The sequence below is a fragment of the Diadema setosum genome, chromosome 17 (assembly GCF_964275005.1).
Source record: "Diadema setosum chromosome 17, eeDiaSeto1, whole genome shotgun sequence".
NCBI lineage: Eukaryota > Metazoa > Echinodermata > Echinoidea > Diadematoida > Diadematidae > Diadema > Diadema setosum.
Window position 1 is genome coordinate 29,740,332 of NC_092701.1, and position 14,439 is coordinate 29,754,770.

Below are 14,439 nucleotides of genomic sequence, written 5' to 3' on the forward strand. Positions count from 1 at the left end.
CTGCACTAAAAGATTAAAAATTCATATCTTTTGAATGGACTATCCAACTTTCCTCAAACTTTCACTGAGGTATTCTACTAATACTGCTGCATTCACTCGATCCACATTTATATTTGGGTTTCATTCCCCTTAATTCAAGAAGATCTTGAATTAAGAACATTTAAGAGCATCTACGCTTTCACAGAAATGCACATTGCTGCATAAACATTGTGTATCAGGTGCCCTAATGCACAGAGTGGGTACTCATCTGGTAATTTGTAGAAAGTGGGGATGATGTCTCCATGACAACTGAAGATGTCATTCGCAGCTGATTGGCCTTCATTTACCTGCTGCCATAGCAACCGCAAATCACTGTGGCTTGCAACTGCTACCAGTATTTCACTGTGTTCTACTGCCACAGCAACCAAAATCACTGTAGGTGGCAATATTGTTGCGAGTATTGCATAGAGTTTTTATCGAGTGAGAGTCTGACGGCCACCACTCTGCAGCCATATTAGGAAGTACTACACCATCTATCACGACTACAAGAACACTTATGACGACACACTACTCAGAGAGAAAACAAAACCTGATCAAGGAGAAGACAGCATCTCTGAACTTTCACTTTTCATCACATCCCATCGAGAGTACATTTAAGTTTCAATTCTCGCCACAAATTTCTGCACACTATCTAACAACATTGCACTACTTCAGGCATAATCATTTCGTCTGTTGCATTTCCTTGCACTTCTCTGATTTACTTTTACAGTCTTACCCATATGGTGCTACTTCTGTGCTGATAAAAATTGCAGCTTTCAACCTGTGCAATGTTATCGATTTATTGACTGATTGATTGATTGATGGTTTGATTGATTGATTGATTGATTGATTTGATTGACTGAATGATTGATAGATTGACTGATTGATTGATTGATTGATTGATTGATTGATTGATTGATTGATTGATTGATTGATTGATTGATTGATTGATTGATTGGATTGATTGGATTGATTGATTGATTGATTGATTGATTGGTTGATTTGATTGACTGAATGATTGATTGACTGACTGACTGACTGATTGATTGATTGATTGACTGATTCATTGATTTGATAATGATGTCCTATTCAACACCCAAAGACAAGACAGTGTGTATCTTTTTTTTCTTTTTCTTGTCTTCAGACCACACATACGTCTGTTATATGAACATGTCCTGGGTTGGATGAGTACAATGGGAACAAATGGTTTGGCCAGACTTGAAGTGAGACTATGTGTAATGAGGCAAGGAGAGCTGGGTCCAGCCAGCACTGCTACATTACGGCGCACTAAATTGAATCCCCAGCCCCGCCAATTTGGCGACAGGGCACTCTCTTCATGGATTATTGGGTGTCTAAAATCTTCCTCACCAGCAAAACGATAACAGCGCAGTGTATGCTTTACCATTGTATTTTCTCCACTACTAATAATGACTGCTTTTAAAAAAAATTAAACTATTTCCAGTTATGTACTGTTATATACAGTGTATATATTCATATATCACATACATATATTCATACTCGATGCTACTCTGACAGATTCCATTCACTTTCTGCCACCTTATTACTTCCAGATGCAAGTACAGGTATCATTAACAGCTCATAGCAAGCCTCCTTCACCATCTTAACATACAAATATACATGCGGACCATTGAACCCAACAAACAGAACTGGGAGCAAAAGTCCCCCCCCCAAAAAAAAAAAATAAAAAAATAAAAAAAAAAAAATCAAAAAAAAATCTTGCTCAATCTTGGACAATTTATAAACAACAATTGATGTTCACTAAATATCAGAACAGAGCTTCTTCTCTCCTGAAACAGACAGATGTTTCTATGAAATGAGAACAGTCAAGAGGTACGCATGTATGCCAAAGTGGCAGAGTCCCTCTTTTAGCCCTCTGAAACTGCACTATATATATTCAGCCTTGTGTTCAGGTGGCCACTAAGGACAAGTTTGACTGTATAACAGTACTGCAATAAGTTTAGGTTACCTTTGTGCTTGGGGAAGATTTTTCTCTGCCTCCTGAGTTTGGTTTTCCTCTCGATCACCGGCGTTGTGAACGTAATCTGATACAGCAAATCAAAACAAAACTAAAATCATATGAGGGAAAAAACATAAGAGAGAAGATGTTTATGACAAGGAGCAAATATTTTTCCTCAGATTGCTTACAACACAAACATCTCTCCAGCTCCTTTCCTTTTTCCTCTAATCATTGCATGATTAATTGGTAAAACCAGAAATATTCGTGGCATGAAATTTTTGCAAATGAGAGCCATTGGCCTTTTTCGCGGCAAGAAATATCTGCAAAATGCTACTGGCATTCAATGCATATAGTGTAGACAAAAAACTTTTAATGTATTTTAATTCCGTAAAATCTTGGTTCTCGCGAAATTTGCAAAAATTAGAATGCACGTCAAAATTTCTGGTTTTACAGTAACATGATTTGGATTTTACTCTAGAGGTGGCATATTTCGTGGTGTGTGGATTTTCCCACTATCCTAAGTCACCTGATATTCATGAAATGAACAACTCACAAATATTGCAATATCGAGAAAGAGATGCACAGTAATTATCATCACAAATGTTGGGAGTCACGAGTTTTCCCTAAAAAACAGGATACTACTTTTGTATCATTCTGTCACAGCAGTTCTCAATCGTGAATTCAGCTACCAACAAAAGTGTCTTTGTAAGCCCAAGTTTGCAAAATATAATATTTGTAAAATGTACATCATGGATTTGTTCTATCACAGTTGTTCATAAAAATAACAGAACATCTTTAATGACTTAACAAACCTCATTTGTCCGCAGTCTAAACCAACATAAAATTTCGGTTTCAGATTACTTTTAGTGTGAAGATGCCGAGAGTCAAATTTCATCATTTTTACCCATCAATGCATCCAATTTCTCCTGTTCAGGTCTTACATGTCTTATATGCCATGGTTCAGGTAAAAGGGTTCACTTTATAGGGGGAAATTTCTCTTGATGTCAGTGATCATTTTTTAAAATGTGTCACTTGCAACCATGCAAAACTACATTTGAATGCTTCTCTTTAATCATATGTGTGTGTGTGTGTGTGTGTGTGGGGGGGGGGGTGTCAATCGTCAAACAAACAAACACAACAGACACATCAGCACGCATGCAATCCCCTGCGGGTCAGCATAAAGTACAGAAATGAGAACAATAAAAGAAAAGAAGAAGAAGTCCAGCTAAGCTTTCTTATTCATTGATACACACTGGAGTACTCATGACCTCAGTCTCAATGACATAACAACCAAGGATCGTTGTGACGTTGGTTTCTGTTTTCGATTTACAAAGCTCTCGCCCTCATACGAAGGAAGACTGCAGAATGCCAGTGAGAGTCTGCACATTTTTCACTACCATCTCTTTTGAGAGATAATCTCTCACTCTCTCTCTCTCTGTCTTTCTCCAGAAATATTGTTTTCCAATTTCTGGCAGCGGTGAGAGAAAAATCACAGAAAAAATTATTTCCCATATAACAAAAGATGTCACAGAGCACCAAAATCACTACATCAAAAAAGAGTATAACACAATGTTGTACAAAGATTGCTGTTTAGGGATTACTTGAGACTATTTACGATGAGAGAGCCAAGCCCAGTTTAAATACTAAGAGGAAACAAAAAGTCAGCCCATCTCGTCATAACTGCACCAACGGAGATCAGGAGATGCAAACGACATTTTCGATGCAATGACCATCGAAACAAAGATTGTACAGCAATAAAAATTCAATAAAGACTCGCAACCTTACACTATATCTATCCCTTCCCACAGCTGTCAACATTCGCACATCAAAATCACTTAAGGTTACAAAGAGCAATAAAGAAATGTTACATGCATCTAGATAGGCAAAAAGTGATTCCCAATTTCAGGGGGACTTTAGATCCTTTGTGCATGGACATGAAGAAAAAGTTCAATTTTCATTATTATGATTATTATTATGATTATTATGATTATTATTGTTGTTATTATTATTATTGTTGCTGTTGTTGGTGTTGTTATTGCCATTGTCGTTGTTATGATGATTATGGTTATGATTGTTACTATTATTATCATTATTATTATTATGTCATTGTTGTTATCATTATTACTATTATTATTATTATCATTTATTTTTATTTTTTATTTTTTATTTTTTTGGCAGGGAGCCCCCTGCAGGATGGGAAAGACTTGGCACTTGGCAGGCTAACAGAGGAGAGGAGAGATAAAAATTGCAGGAAGAACAGGGGAGACAAAACCGGTGCATCTCCTCACCTCTGCAAAGAAGAGGCCGTCGGGCTCGAGGTGGAGACACATGCCGTGCCGCTGGTTGTCCAGGAAGTCCTCCAGCCGTAGGAACTTGACGGCGCAGAGTGAGCGAGAGTCCTTCCATCTCACGTTGATCTCCAGTTCTCTCGCCTGGCCATGCAAAAAAAAAAAAAAAAAAGAACAAGAAAAAAAAATGAAGGTTTGGGTACCTGCCATACAATATACTTTTGCACCTGCAAACTTTTTTTTATTTCACAAATCAAGGGCATTTCACTTCATTTCATTTACCCATTTTCAACAACAACAACAAAAAAAAAAACATAGATGTACGAAACCTATCATATCATATCATATCATATCATATCATAAAACCTAATACACATATTCTAAATAAGTGAAAATATTGTAATCACACTGTAAGAGGTTGTAAAGCAAAGATGCATGATATTTACTTAAAAATGTTGAAAATGTTTAAAAAGCATTGTATGATTAAATCACACATGATGTCACTGATCACCTTAACACTGTAAAACCTGAGGTTTCCCCTGATGAAAGAGAGAACTTCTTCTGTTCACTGCTCCTCTGCTCTGAGCTAGAACTCTTGTCTCTCTCACTTTCATTCATCTGTTTGGTTTTCTGATAGCAAGTATGGTCAGATGAATTTCACCAGTCAAAGGGAGGTTGTCCCTTTAACTGTCAGACTACAAACCATTATCATGAGACAGAAGTTGTCAATTCTATAAAAGAAAGGAAATGCACCACATCCCTCTGGCTGAATTCAATATTTCACATAATGCTGAGGCCTCACATTGTTATCCTTTCCCTATGTCATTCTCATTCATAAACTTTCAACTGATACAAAACTTTGAAGCATTTTACAGTACCAGTGTTCTGCCATAAAGGATTTCATTAGATAGTCATTGCTGACCTTCAACAGATATAAAGGACTGAATTTTTTTTTTCAACATTTTCATCAGTTATAATGTCTGAGAATTCATATACAAATACTCTGAGTAACATCAGAGATAAATGTTTTCATGCAGAGCTGCATTGCCATCAAAGAGGCATTTTCAGCATTGGAAGCTGCTAGCGATCAAAGAAGTTTTCTCGACACGCATAAAATACCAATTTTCAAGAAAGCATTTGTATCACAGGTATGCCACAAACAAAAAACGTGGGAGGGGGAAAGTGGAGGGGAGACATCTATCATCCTGGAAGAAAAAAGCTTTCAAGGTTACTGACGAGAAGATTAATTTCCTCTCTTGCATCTGAGACCGTATTTTTTCACCGCTAACCTTTGCACAGACTATTGATCGCATCTACGCATACACACATGCACACAGAGGCAATGTCTTCAACTTTGAAAGATCGTGGAAATGAGCCCAGCAATAGCTAGGGTCAATATACTTCTACAGTTGGTCAGCTGCAAGTACATGGCCTCGTGTGCATCGTTACGTGGATTAGATACAACAACTCCATGCCCTTCCCCCTCCTTTCTCTCTCTTTCAGCCAATAAAACATATTTGTTGATGCTTTTTATCCTGTCATTGTATCTGCCTCTATGTGTAACCTGTTCGCCATGTCACTTAAAGTAAATTATATTCCCATGTATCTCTCATGCCAAGACATGGCCTCATCCATCTCTCTCTCATAAATATATTTCTATATTTTGTAGAATATCTTATATCAAACGCGGCACACAAGCACAGGTCTGCCGGTCCTGGACCAGTAAAAATCACTGTCAGATCAGTAACTTTTTCAGGAATGGACCAGTAAAAAAAAGGAAAAACTGCATACCTACTGGTCTGACAGACAAGTCTGACCAGTAGAAAAAATGGGTTAGTGTGCAGTCCTGTTATATCTCATGACTAACTGCATCTCTTCGCTGTGCCGACTGTCTATGTGTGTGTGACATACTTCTAATGAGGCAGTTTCCTTAAGGATACCATCCATTTTTAAAGCACTCACCTTGTCGAGGTGGAGCATGAACTTCTGGTCCCAGCACTGGTTGCTGATGGGCTTGAATGGTGTTTGGCCAACTTGCACATTGTCTAACTTGAGGACAGCACTGATTTCATCTGCAGGGGAAGAAAAAACATGAGGGTCTCCACAAATTTATATCTATGTCCATGCTTTCGGTAAACATCTATGCAACATAACGAACCTTTCTTCTTTTATTTTAAAGACAGAATAGAGAATGACTTTGATGGTCTAATGCCAGTTCCCTGTACTAATACTGAAGATTGGTCTACTTGTCAATATGAACAGACTGTACAAAGTAACTGCCTTGGCAGGATAGAATCTTGTTTTGTAGGGCCGCAACTTAATTTTGGTTCCCATTGGCATATCTTTTGTTGTTTCTGTTTTTTTGTTTTTGTTTTGTTTTTGTTTTTTAGATGTTGCAATAGTCAGGAAACCTGTCATACGCTAAACATGAAAAGGTTAGATATGATGCTTTATGTGACAACTTTTACAGACATCTTTGGGCTGGCATATTGAGGTGGAACAATATGGAAAGCAGGAGGGCACGAAGAGAAATGGAAAAACAGTTGCCAATTTGATGATCAGAGGAGTGAACACACTGATTGACTTCATGCACATTCAGAGGACAAGGTTCTCTTGTTTGATGAAAAGCCACAAGTGCCTTCCATACTTCATTCCACCTCCCTGACTTGGCCTAACAAAAAGTGATGAGGATGAACTTCATGGCCAAGATCTCAAAAACATAAGATGGAAAATTCACAAGTGTCTTGTTTGAGTTGCAATATGGCCAAGATCTCAAAAACATAAGATGGAAAATTCACAAGTGTCTAGTTTGAGTTGCAATATGACATTTTTGCACACACAAACACACACGCACACATGCACACACACAGCTGCCACAGCCAATAATAACAACAAGAGTAGCTGCACACACTTCAACACAGCATAAATAGCATGCTCCATGTGTAGGTAACACCTGTCACTTTTGCGCTCATAGTCATGGCAACATGCCGAAGATCAAATGACAGCCCTTTAAGTAGTCGCATATTAATTTATCACACACTCGAACAAATGACCCCATCATCTTTGTGAGCACATGACAAATAAGGCCTGTCTGTTTAATGTGCACACACTTTGAAGCGCTAATGGAGAGTGACACAGATACAACATTAATGCCAAGACCATGCCCAACAGCTTCCGCTGTCGATAATGATCCATTGCCAATATACAATAATTATAGCTATCAGAGTAATGAAATGAACATATTTAGAAAATTGCTATGACATTAAGCCCTCAAAAAGAACAACACGACTGGCGATTATATGTAGACTTACAGAGTAGGGCACATTGTACAGCTCATTGTATTCACTTTGTGTCTACACGGACAAATACAGGAAAAAATTCTTTTCAAAAGAAATCAAAACTGAGGTTTGAGATGCTGCATGTACAATGTAATTTTGCGTTCTTGATAAAAAAAAAACCCATGCATACGATATCTGTGTATTTAAAAGACGTATGTGATCATTTACTTTCACTAATAACTCATGCTGGAGCAAGAAGAGGTACATGTAGCAAGTGATAGTCTGATGACGACGACACCTCGTCCATTTTCACCACAAAGTATAATTTCGGCGACACTGCGCCCAAGAATGCTCTCGAAATGAACATGAGGGCAATAAGTGTCGCTAGTCCAATCAAATGGCACTCATTAATCACAGCTTTGTGTACCGTGTTCCTTGAGACTGTCACCTTTCTCTTTAATGTCACTTGTGAGGCCGACTTTGCAGACGCCCACTGCATTCCAGTTTTTATGTTCCCGAAACATGTGGTAGGGATACATAAACACAGATTACTTTTTTTTAAGCACTTTCTTGACGAAAACAACAACTGTAAACTGAAAATGGCTCTAACCCCACTGGAGAGCAGGACAGATAAATCACACTAATCGATGCTCGTCTCCAGACATCAAAGGTCATAGGTCACATCAGCGAAAATTGGATACCCCTTTTGAAGACAGTGCGCTGAAGAATCTTCAGATTTCTCTTCTACCATAGGGAATGATATGATAAGAAAAGGTACACTCATGCCCAGTCTATGACTTTAGGATATACAATTTGTCTCTCTCAATTGAAGCTGTAGGCTCCCGAGTTGCTCATTAAGCACTAGCAACAAACACACCCACCCACATACACACACACACCAATACACACATACCGAACATACATAGCATATCAGAGGATAAGACAATGGGCATTGATATCTTCTTGTAAAATAGATGATGATGTTGGCAATCTCCTCACACCGTCAGCTTAACATTAAAAGGAGAGGCTAAGTTGTAAAATATCCATTCTACATTTACGCACACTTTGATAGATAAAGTGAATTCGAACAGACAACGAAGCATAAGTTCCATAAAGTTGATCCATGTGAAAGATATCGTACCTAAACTTTCAAATTTACATATGTGGTTACCTCCCCTCCCCATTGGATTCTAAAATTGCATCTTTATTACTTTCTAATATTATATCTAATTTTGATAAGATTTCTAGCATTACTTTCTAATATTTTATCTAATTTTGATGAGGTTTCTAACATTCTGTTTGATTTTGCATCTATTTGTAAGAGACAACTTGACCATGGTGGGGAACTGCATTCGAAGGGGGGTAATAAAAAAAGGGCGTGCCGGTTGCACGGTACAGTGTATGGCACTCACTTGATAATTCCTCCTTGGTACTTGAGGAGCGGTGGCTGTTTCTGTTGTGGAAGGAGGTCTTGCCCCGCAGGAGGCCCCCCTTGCTGCCGTCGCTGGGGCTGTGGGCCAACGAGATGCTGTTCCTGGCCCGGTTCTGTATGGTCTCCTGCAGGTCCTGGCACCCCATCAGCCGCACCTCCAGGACGCCTGTCAGCGCCGCCGGCTTCGGGAGGGGGTTGTCCGACTGCAAGGGGTCAAGTGAAGGTAAGAGGATTAGAATTGACCTACTACTACTAGTACTGATTGCAATGAAAAGCTAACTACAAACAAACCAACACACACACACATACACAAACATAATGTTCAGTTCCACATATTCAAAACCATGTTAGTACATATCTAATCATGATTTGTTTTATTTGGGGTAGTTTTCTGCTGTAGTTTAATCATGGAGCTACTAACAGAGTAGCTCCATGGTTTAATAGTGGTTTTGTTTTGACTTGTTAACAGTTCATATAGATCAGAGTATGCTGAATACAATGAATATGTACAAAATGTATGTATTCCAAAATTCAGAATAACAAATGCAGTTTTCCCAAAACCTTTCCAAAGAAGATCTTTGCTGCCATGGAATTGAAGGGATTTATTCATTCCTTATCAAAAGTGGCATGGCTTCAAGAAGGGACTCTATGACATTTTTGGTGTTTTTGTTTGGAGGTTCTTTTTTGGTTTATTGGGGTCTCCTGTCCACTTCAATGCCAATGCATCTGACTGATGAGAAGCACATCCCACAGATATGTCCACCTCATTATAGATGTATCCCCTATGAAGAGTACCAGTGATGTAGACTTGTAGAACAGCAGAACTTTACCTCAAAGGATAGTCTTTATCCAAGACTGCACCCAATATATATAATACAGACACTATGCATACAAACAAAATACATACTTGTACAGTGACAACTGCCTGTAGTTACAAACAGAATTGGTAAGGAGAAGACTTCTTACAGCCTTAGACCAAGAAGAATACATAGCATTTATATGGTCTGTACTAATTTAGATGTCACAAGATGGACGATGTGTTCTAGGAATGATTTCGAATGAAAATTGAATTCACTGGCTCATACACGGTGTTTATGTCTCCCTTCAAGACCGCAAGCTCGTATATCTTGAAAATTACACTATCAATATCAAGGTCATGTGCACTTTGTTTTGCTCCATTTAGAGGCAAGCAGAAAAAGAAATGATGCCCCATTTTCTCATGAAGGAATTGCAGACAAGCCAAAGATCACATTCTACACATGTAAGCATGCATCAGACATACAAGACATTATATCACAAAGCATGTCATAGTCATTATCTGAACTGCAATTTTGCTGACAGTCTTTTCCAAACAACCTGTCAGAATTACATCAGGCCAAAATGCCAGGAGGCTAAAAAGGGCTGTAAAGATATTCTCACATTTCCTACCTTAAAAATATTTCAAAAAAAGAAAGAAAAGAAAACCAGGAAATAATTCATAGAAAATGGAAAGATTTGTATGTTTTATTTTATCCTTTAAAAAAATATATAAAAGATATGAATACTGTTTGCATATATATGAACATAGAATATGCACAATGAATAAGATAATTTGTGTTTGCATCATCATGAATGGTTATAATATGGCTCCCTCTTCTTTAAATAGCTGGTATTGATTTACAGCAATCAAAAGTAAGGATCTCAGCATCCAATGTGTATAATGAGACCTCGTGAACTGTCATACATGTGTCACATTTCACCGGTCAGCTGTTGAGTAGGCAGCGAAGCAGCCTCAAAAGCGAAACTTGATCGCACTTCCGCTACGTCGAATGCCAGATAATGTTCGAATCATATGCATCTGCTGTTGCTATTCAGACTGAGCACTCGCTACTGCTCTTTTCAGTGGCCAACAGAGACATATGCAAAGGCAAACGCTTATTTGCAGAAATCGAAATTTCACGCCGACCGAAATAAGTTTGATCAACACCTGCAGATATATTTACAGGACAAAGATATTCCCGACACCGTTTCATTGTTATCGCTAATTACTGTACCAAGAAGATATCCATAGCCAAAGAAATGCTTCTAAGTGGCCATGTGTGCAACACTCTTCATTCATTTCCGAGCACTTTTGCAACATTTTGAGCATATGCTTCATCATTTGACTTCTGCCATTTTTTGCCTTCATTCTGTAATATGAAAAATATTTTGATGCTTTAATGATGACATCAGAGTGTGCAATGAAGCATGTAACACTGCATGATTCAACTCGTCTTTACACTGTGCTGACTTATTTGTGTTTTTTTTTTTTTCACTTTCAATTAGATACTTTACTCCTACACTCACTGGAAATCCTCATTTAGAATTGAGCCGAACAGCCATTTTCATGCTAACAGATAAATGAATATATAGGAATGTATGTGTATATATGGTGTTGATGAACTTCATTCATGAGCAAGAGGGTACTATTCCTTAATTTGTAAACGCAGAAAAAAAACTAGAAATGTCGCTTTGGCGACTGGTATGCCTCCGCCATAATGCATGATTTTCCCAATAGGTCTAGATAGTACATGTGGACAATGTGTGATTACATTTTCACAAAATTGGCAAAATATTGAAATGACAAGTTTGTCACAAATGTGTTGAATGTTCACCTTCCTTGACCTAGGTTTAATTGGATGAATAGGAGAGCATGTATCTAGTGACCCATTCATACATTTAGGCATTGAGTAATTTTCAAGGTACAGGTGTGGAGAAAAAGTGCAATTTCTGAATTGAATAGTAAATTGTTACCATTTTCATCTGGCCCTTGACCCTAAAATTCATAAGATAATCACTTTCAGGTAGAACATGCATAATATGTACTAAGTTTCAAGATAACTTGAGCCACTTCCGAGATATGGAGGAAAAAGTTAGTTCAGCAATTTCACTTGATCTTTGACCTTTGAGGCAAAAAAAGAAGAAGAAAAAAAAAAAACTTTCCAGAGAATTTCTATTAGGTTACACATGTATGCATACACCGAGTGTAAAAAAAAAAAAATAACCCTGCTGGCATTGCATGATAGGAGGGAAATAGTAAAATTTTGAAGTGTTGCACTTGACCTTTGACCCCTGACCTTTGACCCCATGAACCCTACATTTTCTAGATAATCACTTCCAGTACAGTATATGTATATACTATGTTCCATGAAGATACCTTGAACAATTTTCCAAGGTATGGAGAAAAAAAAAAGAAGTTTTAATATCTTTACTTGACCTTTTGACCTTTGACCTTTGACCTCATGACCCAAACTTTCACCTGAGAATCTTAATTGGGTAATACATGTATACACTAAGTTTCAAGAAAATATCTTCAGGCATTCAATAGATATGGTGGAAATAGTGAAATTTTATGTATTTGACCCTGACCTTTTGACCTTTGACCTTTGACCTCATGACCCAAACTTTCACCAAAGAATCTTAATTGGGTAATACATATATACACTAAGTTTCAAGAAAATATCTTCAGGCATTAAATAGATATGGTGGAAATAGTGAAATTTTATGTATTTGACCTTGACCTTTTGACCTTTGACCTTGAGCATGTGTACCCAAAAGTTGATAGGCACAACTTCACCCCCTAATACACATACATGCCAAGTTTCATTAGGATACCTCAACAGGTTTTGATAGTTACCTTGTCCACAAAATTCATTACGGACGGACGGAAGGACGGACGGACGGACGGACGGACGGAAGGACGGACGGACGGACGGACGGACGGACGGACAACCCGAAAACATAATGCCTCCGGCACCACTTCGTGGCGGAGGCATAAAAAGAGAGAAAAGTTTCGTCACAATGAAGCATACCTGAATCTTGCCCGTCTGGAGCTCTTCTTTGATCTGCGTGATCCGCGGCTGGTCAGCCGGTAGTTCCTGGATCCTCTTCTCCAGACTCTCACGCAGGATGTCCAGCTTGTGGCTGGACTCCATTAGACCTTTCTGTGCCTGCAGAAACAAAAATGGATTCAGTCACAATTTTGATCATCGAGAAAGACATTGCAACAAAAACACGGTGAAAACAATCTATTGGACCATTTGCACCAACTGTGAAAAATTGCAACTTAAAAAAACTGATACCTGTAACTACACGCATACCTTAAAATTTGATGAGCTACTACTGTGCTAACAAACCATCTGCGTAATTACAAAATTGCACAACACAGTTCTCCTTGTCTCACTTCAAATATACAAATTGTAGTTGACTGTCATGATTTGAGGAAAAAAGCAGTAACACAGAAATCTTTTACAATTACAGTTGTACCACATGACTTTCATTAGCTAGTGGATTATTTGCTAAAACCAAGGAGGATCAAGAGATGGAGTAACAACAGTGTTATTCCCTTTGATCCATGTTTGAAGCCGCCACTCAAAAATACTTGAAGCATGTGCCAAGCAGAATCTGTCGTGCAGATACGAAGACAATGGACTCGTGTCTCATTGCATAATCACTAGCCACTTTCAAAGGAAGATATGTCTTTGTGATGGTAATTACTTTTCGCTATCCCTTCTTATAAAAGGTAGGTGGTACAGACACGAGGATGCGCGAATAGAAATTGAGCAAAAAATGCTGAAATGAAGGTGAAAATTACTCGACTGGGCATACCTGGGCACTAATCTGATATATCTATCAATAAAGAATTATACTTGAAGATTATTCCATATTATTTTCATTTGTGGAAATTAAGCAGAAAAGTGATGAAAACCGGCTTTCCAGGATGGTACAGTTTTAAACATTTTCACATGATCCAGCTCTGATGTACACTTTTGTGCAAATTTCTGGACGGAATTGACTTTTGTTTCACATGCTTTATCATTAAGTGAAATTTGATTTCATTTAATAAATAAGCAAAATATGGCCAACATTATGATAACGTTCAAAACTAATCTTCAGATTGCTCAGCAAGACGGCGGCGTCGAACACCAATCATCAAAGGCACCTGTTGAATTCTTTTGTACATCAAAACAAATCTGACAACTGTTTGAATAATTACAGTCAGTTGGAACTCCATGTATAAAGCCTCCTTGCTACAGCCGCATGCATCCAGCTACTGTACTGTTTCAGTAACATTTATACAACTGTAGGTGCACAAAGGCTGTTGAGCTAATTGTGCATGTGCAGCACAGTGGCAAGCACTCACATCTTTTTCTTTCTTTTTTTTTTTTTGAGATCAGTAATATTATACGTTTTTATTGCTGTGTGGGTGAAAAGGCCACATCACACATTTTACTGTTAAGATACTTCCCAGCAAGGTTGTGCCTTATGCAAACCAAGTGCTTCTCCATGAGTGCTTCTCCACGATCACACTTCATAACATTTCTGTTCCTAAATTGCAGAACATTATTTGGTCAAAGTAGTGATAGTCAACAAGAAAATTAGAGGCATAGTTTACCATTTGCAGATGAAACAAAAAACCAGCATTTC

At 38.1% G+C, this 14,439-nt stretch overlaps 1 protein-coding gene across 1 annotated transcript in view; it reads right to left on the bottom strand.

Annotated features, from left to right (window-relative positions):
- LOC140240976 (serine/threonine-protein kinase N2-like) overlaps positions 1 to 14,439 on the bottom strand; it is an 83,202-nt gene that overhangs the window by 10,560 nt on the left and 58,203 nt on the right. Inside the window, exons 5-9 of the mRNA XM_072320750.1 lie at positions 12,825 to 12,962; positions 8,975 to 9,197; positions 6,247 to 6,356; positions 4,285 to 4,428; positions 2,006 to 2,081 (exon numbers count right to left, since the gene is read on the bottom strand). Coding sequence (XP_072176851.1) covers positions 2,006 to 2,081; positions 4,285 to 4,428; positions 6,247 to 6,356; positions 8,975 to 9,197; positions 12,825 to 12,962 — 691 coding nt within the window. The remainder of the gene's footprint in view (positions 1 to 2,005; positions 2,082 to 4,284; positions 4,429 to 6,246; positions 6,357 to 8,974; positions 9,198 to 12,824; positions 12,963 to 14,439) is intronic.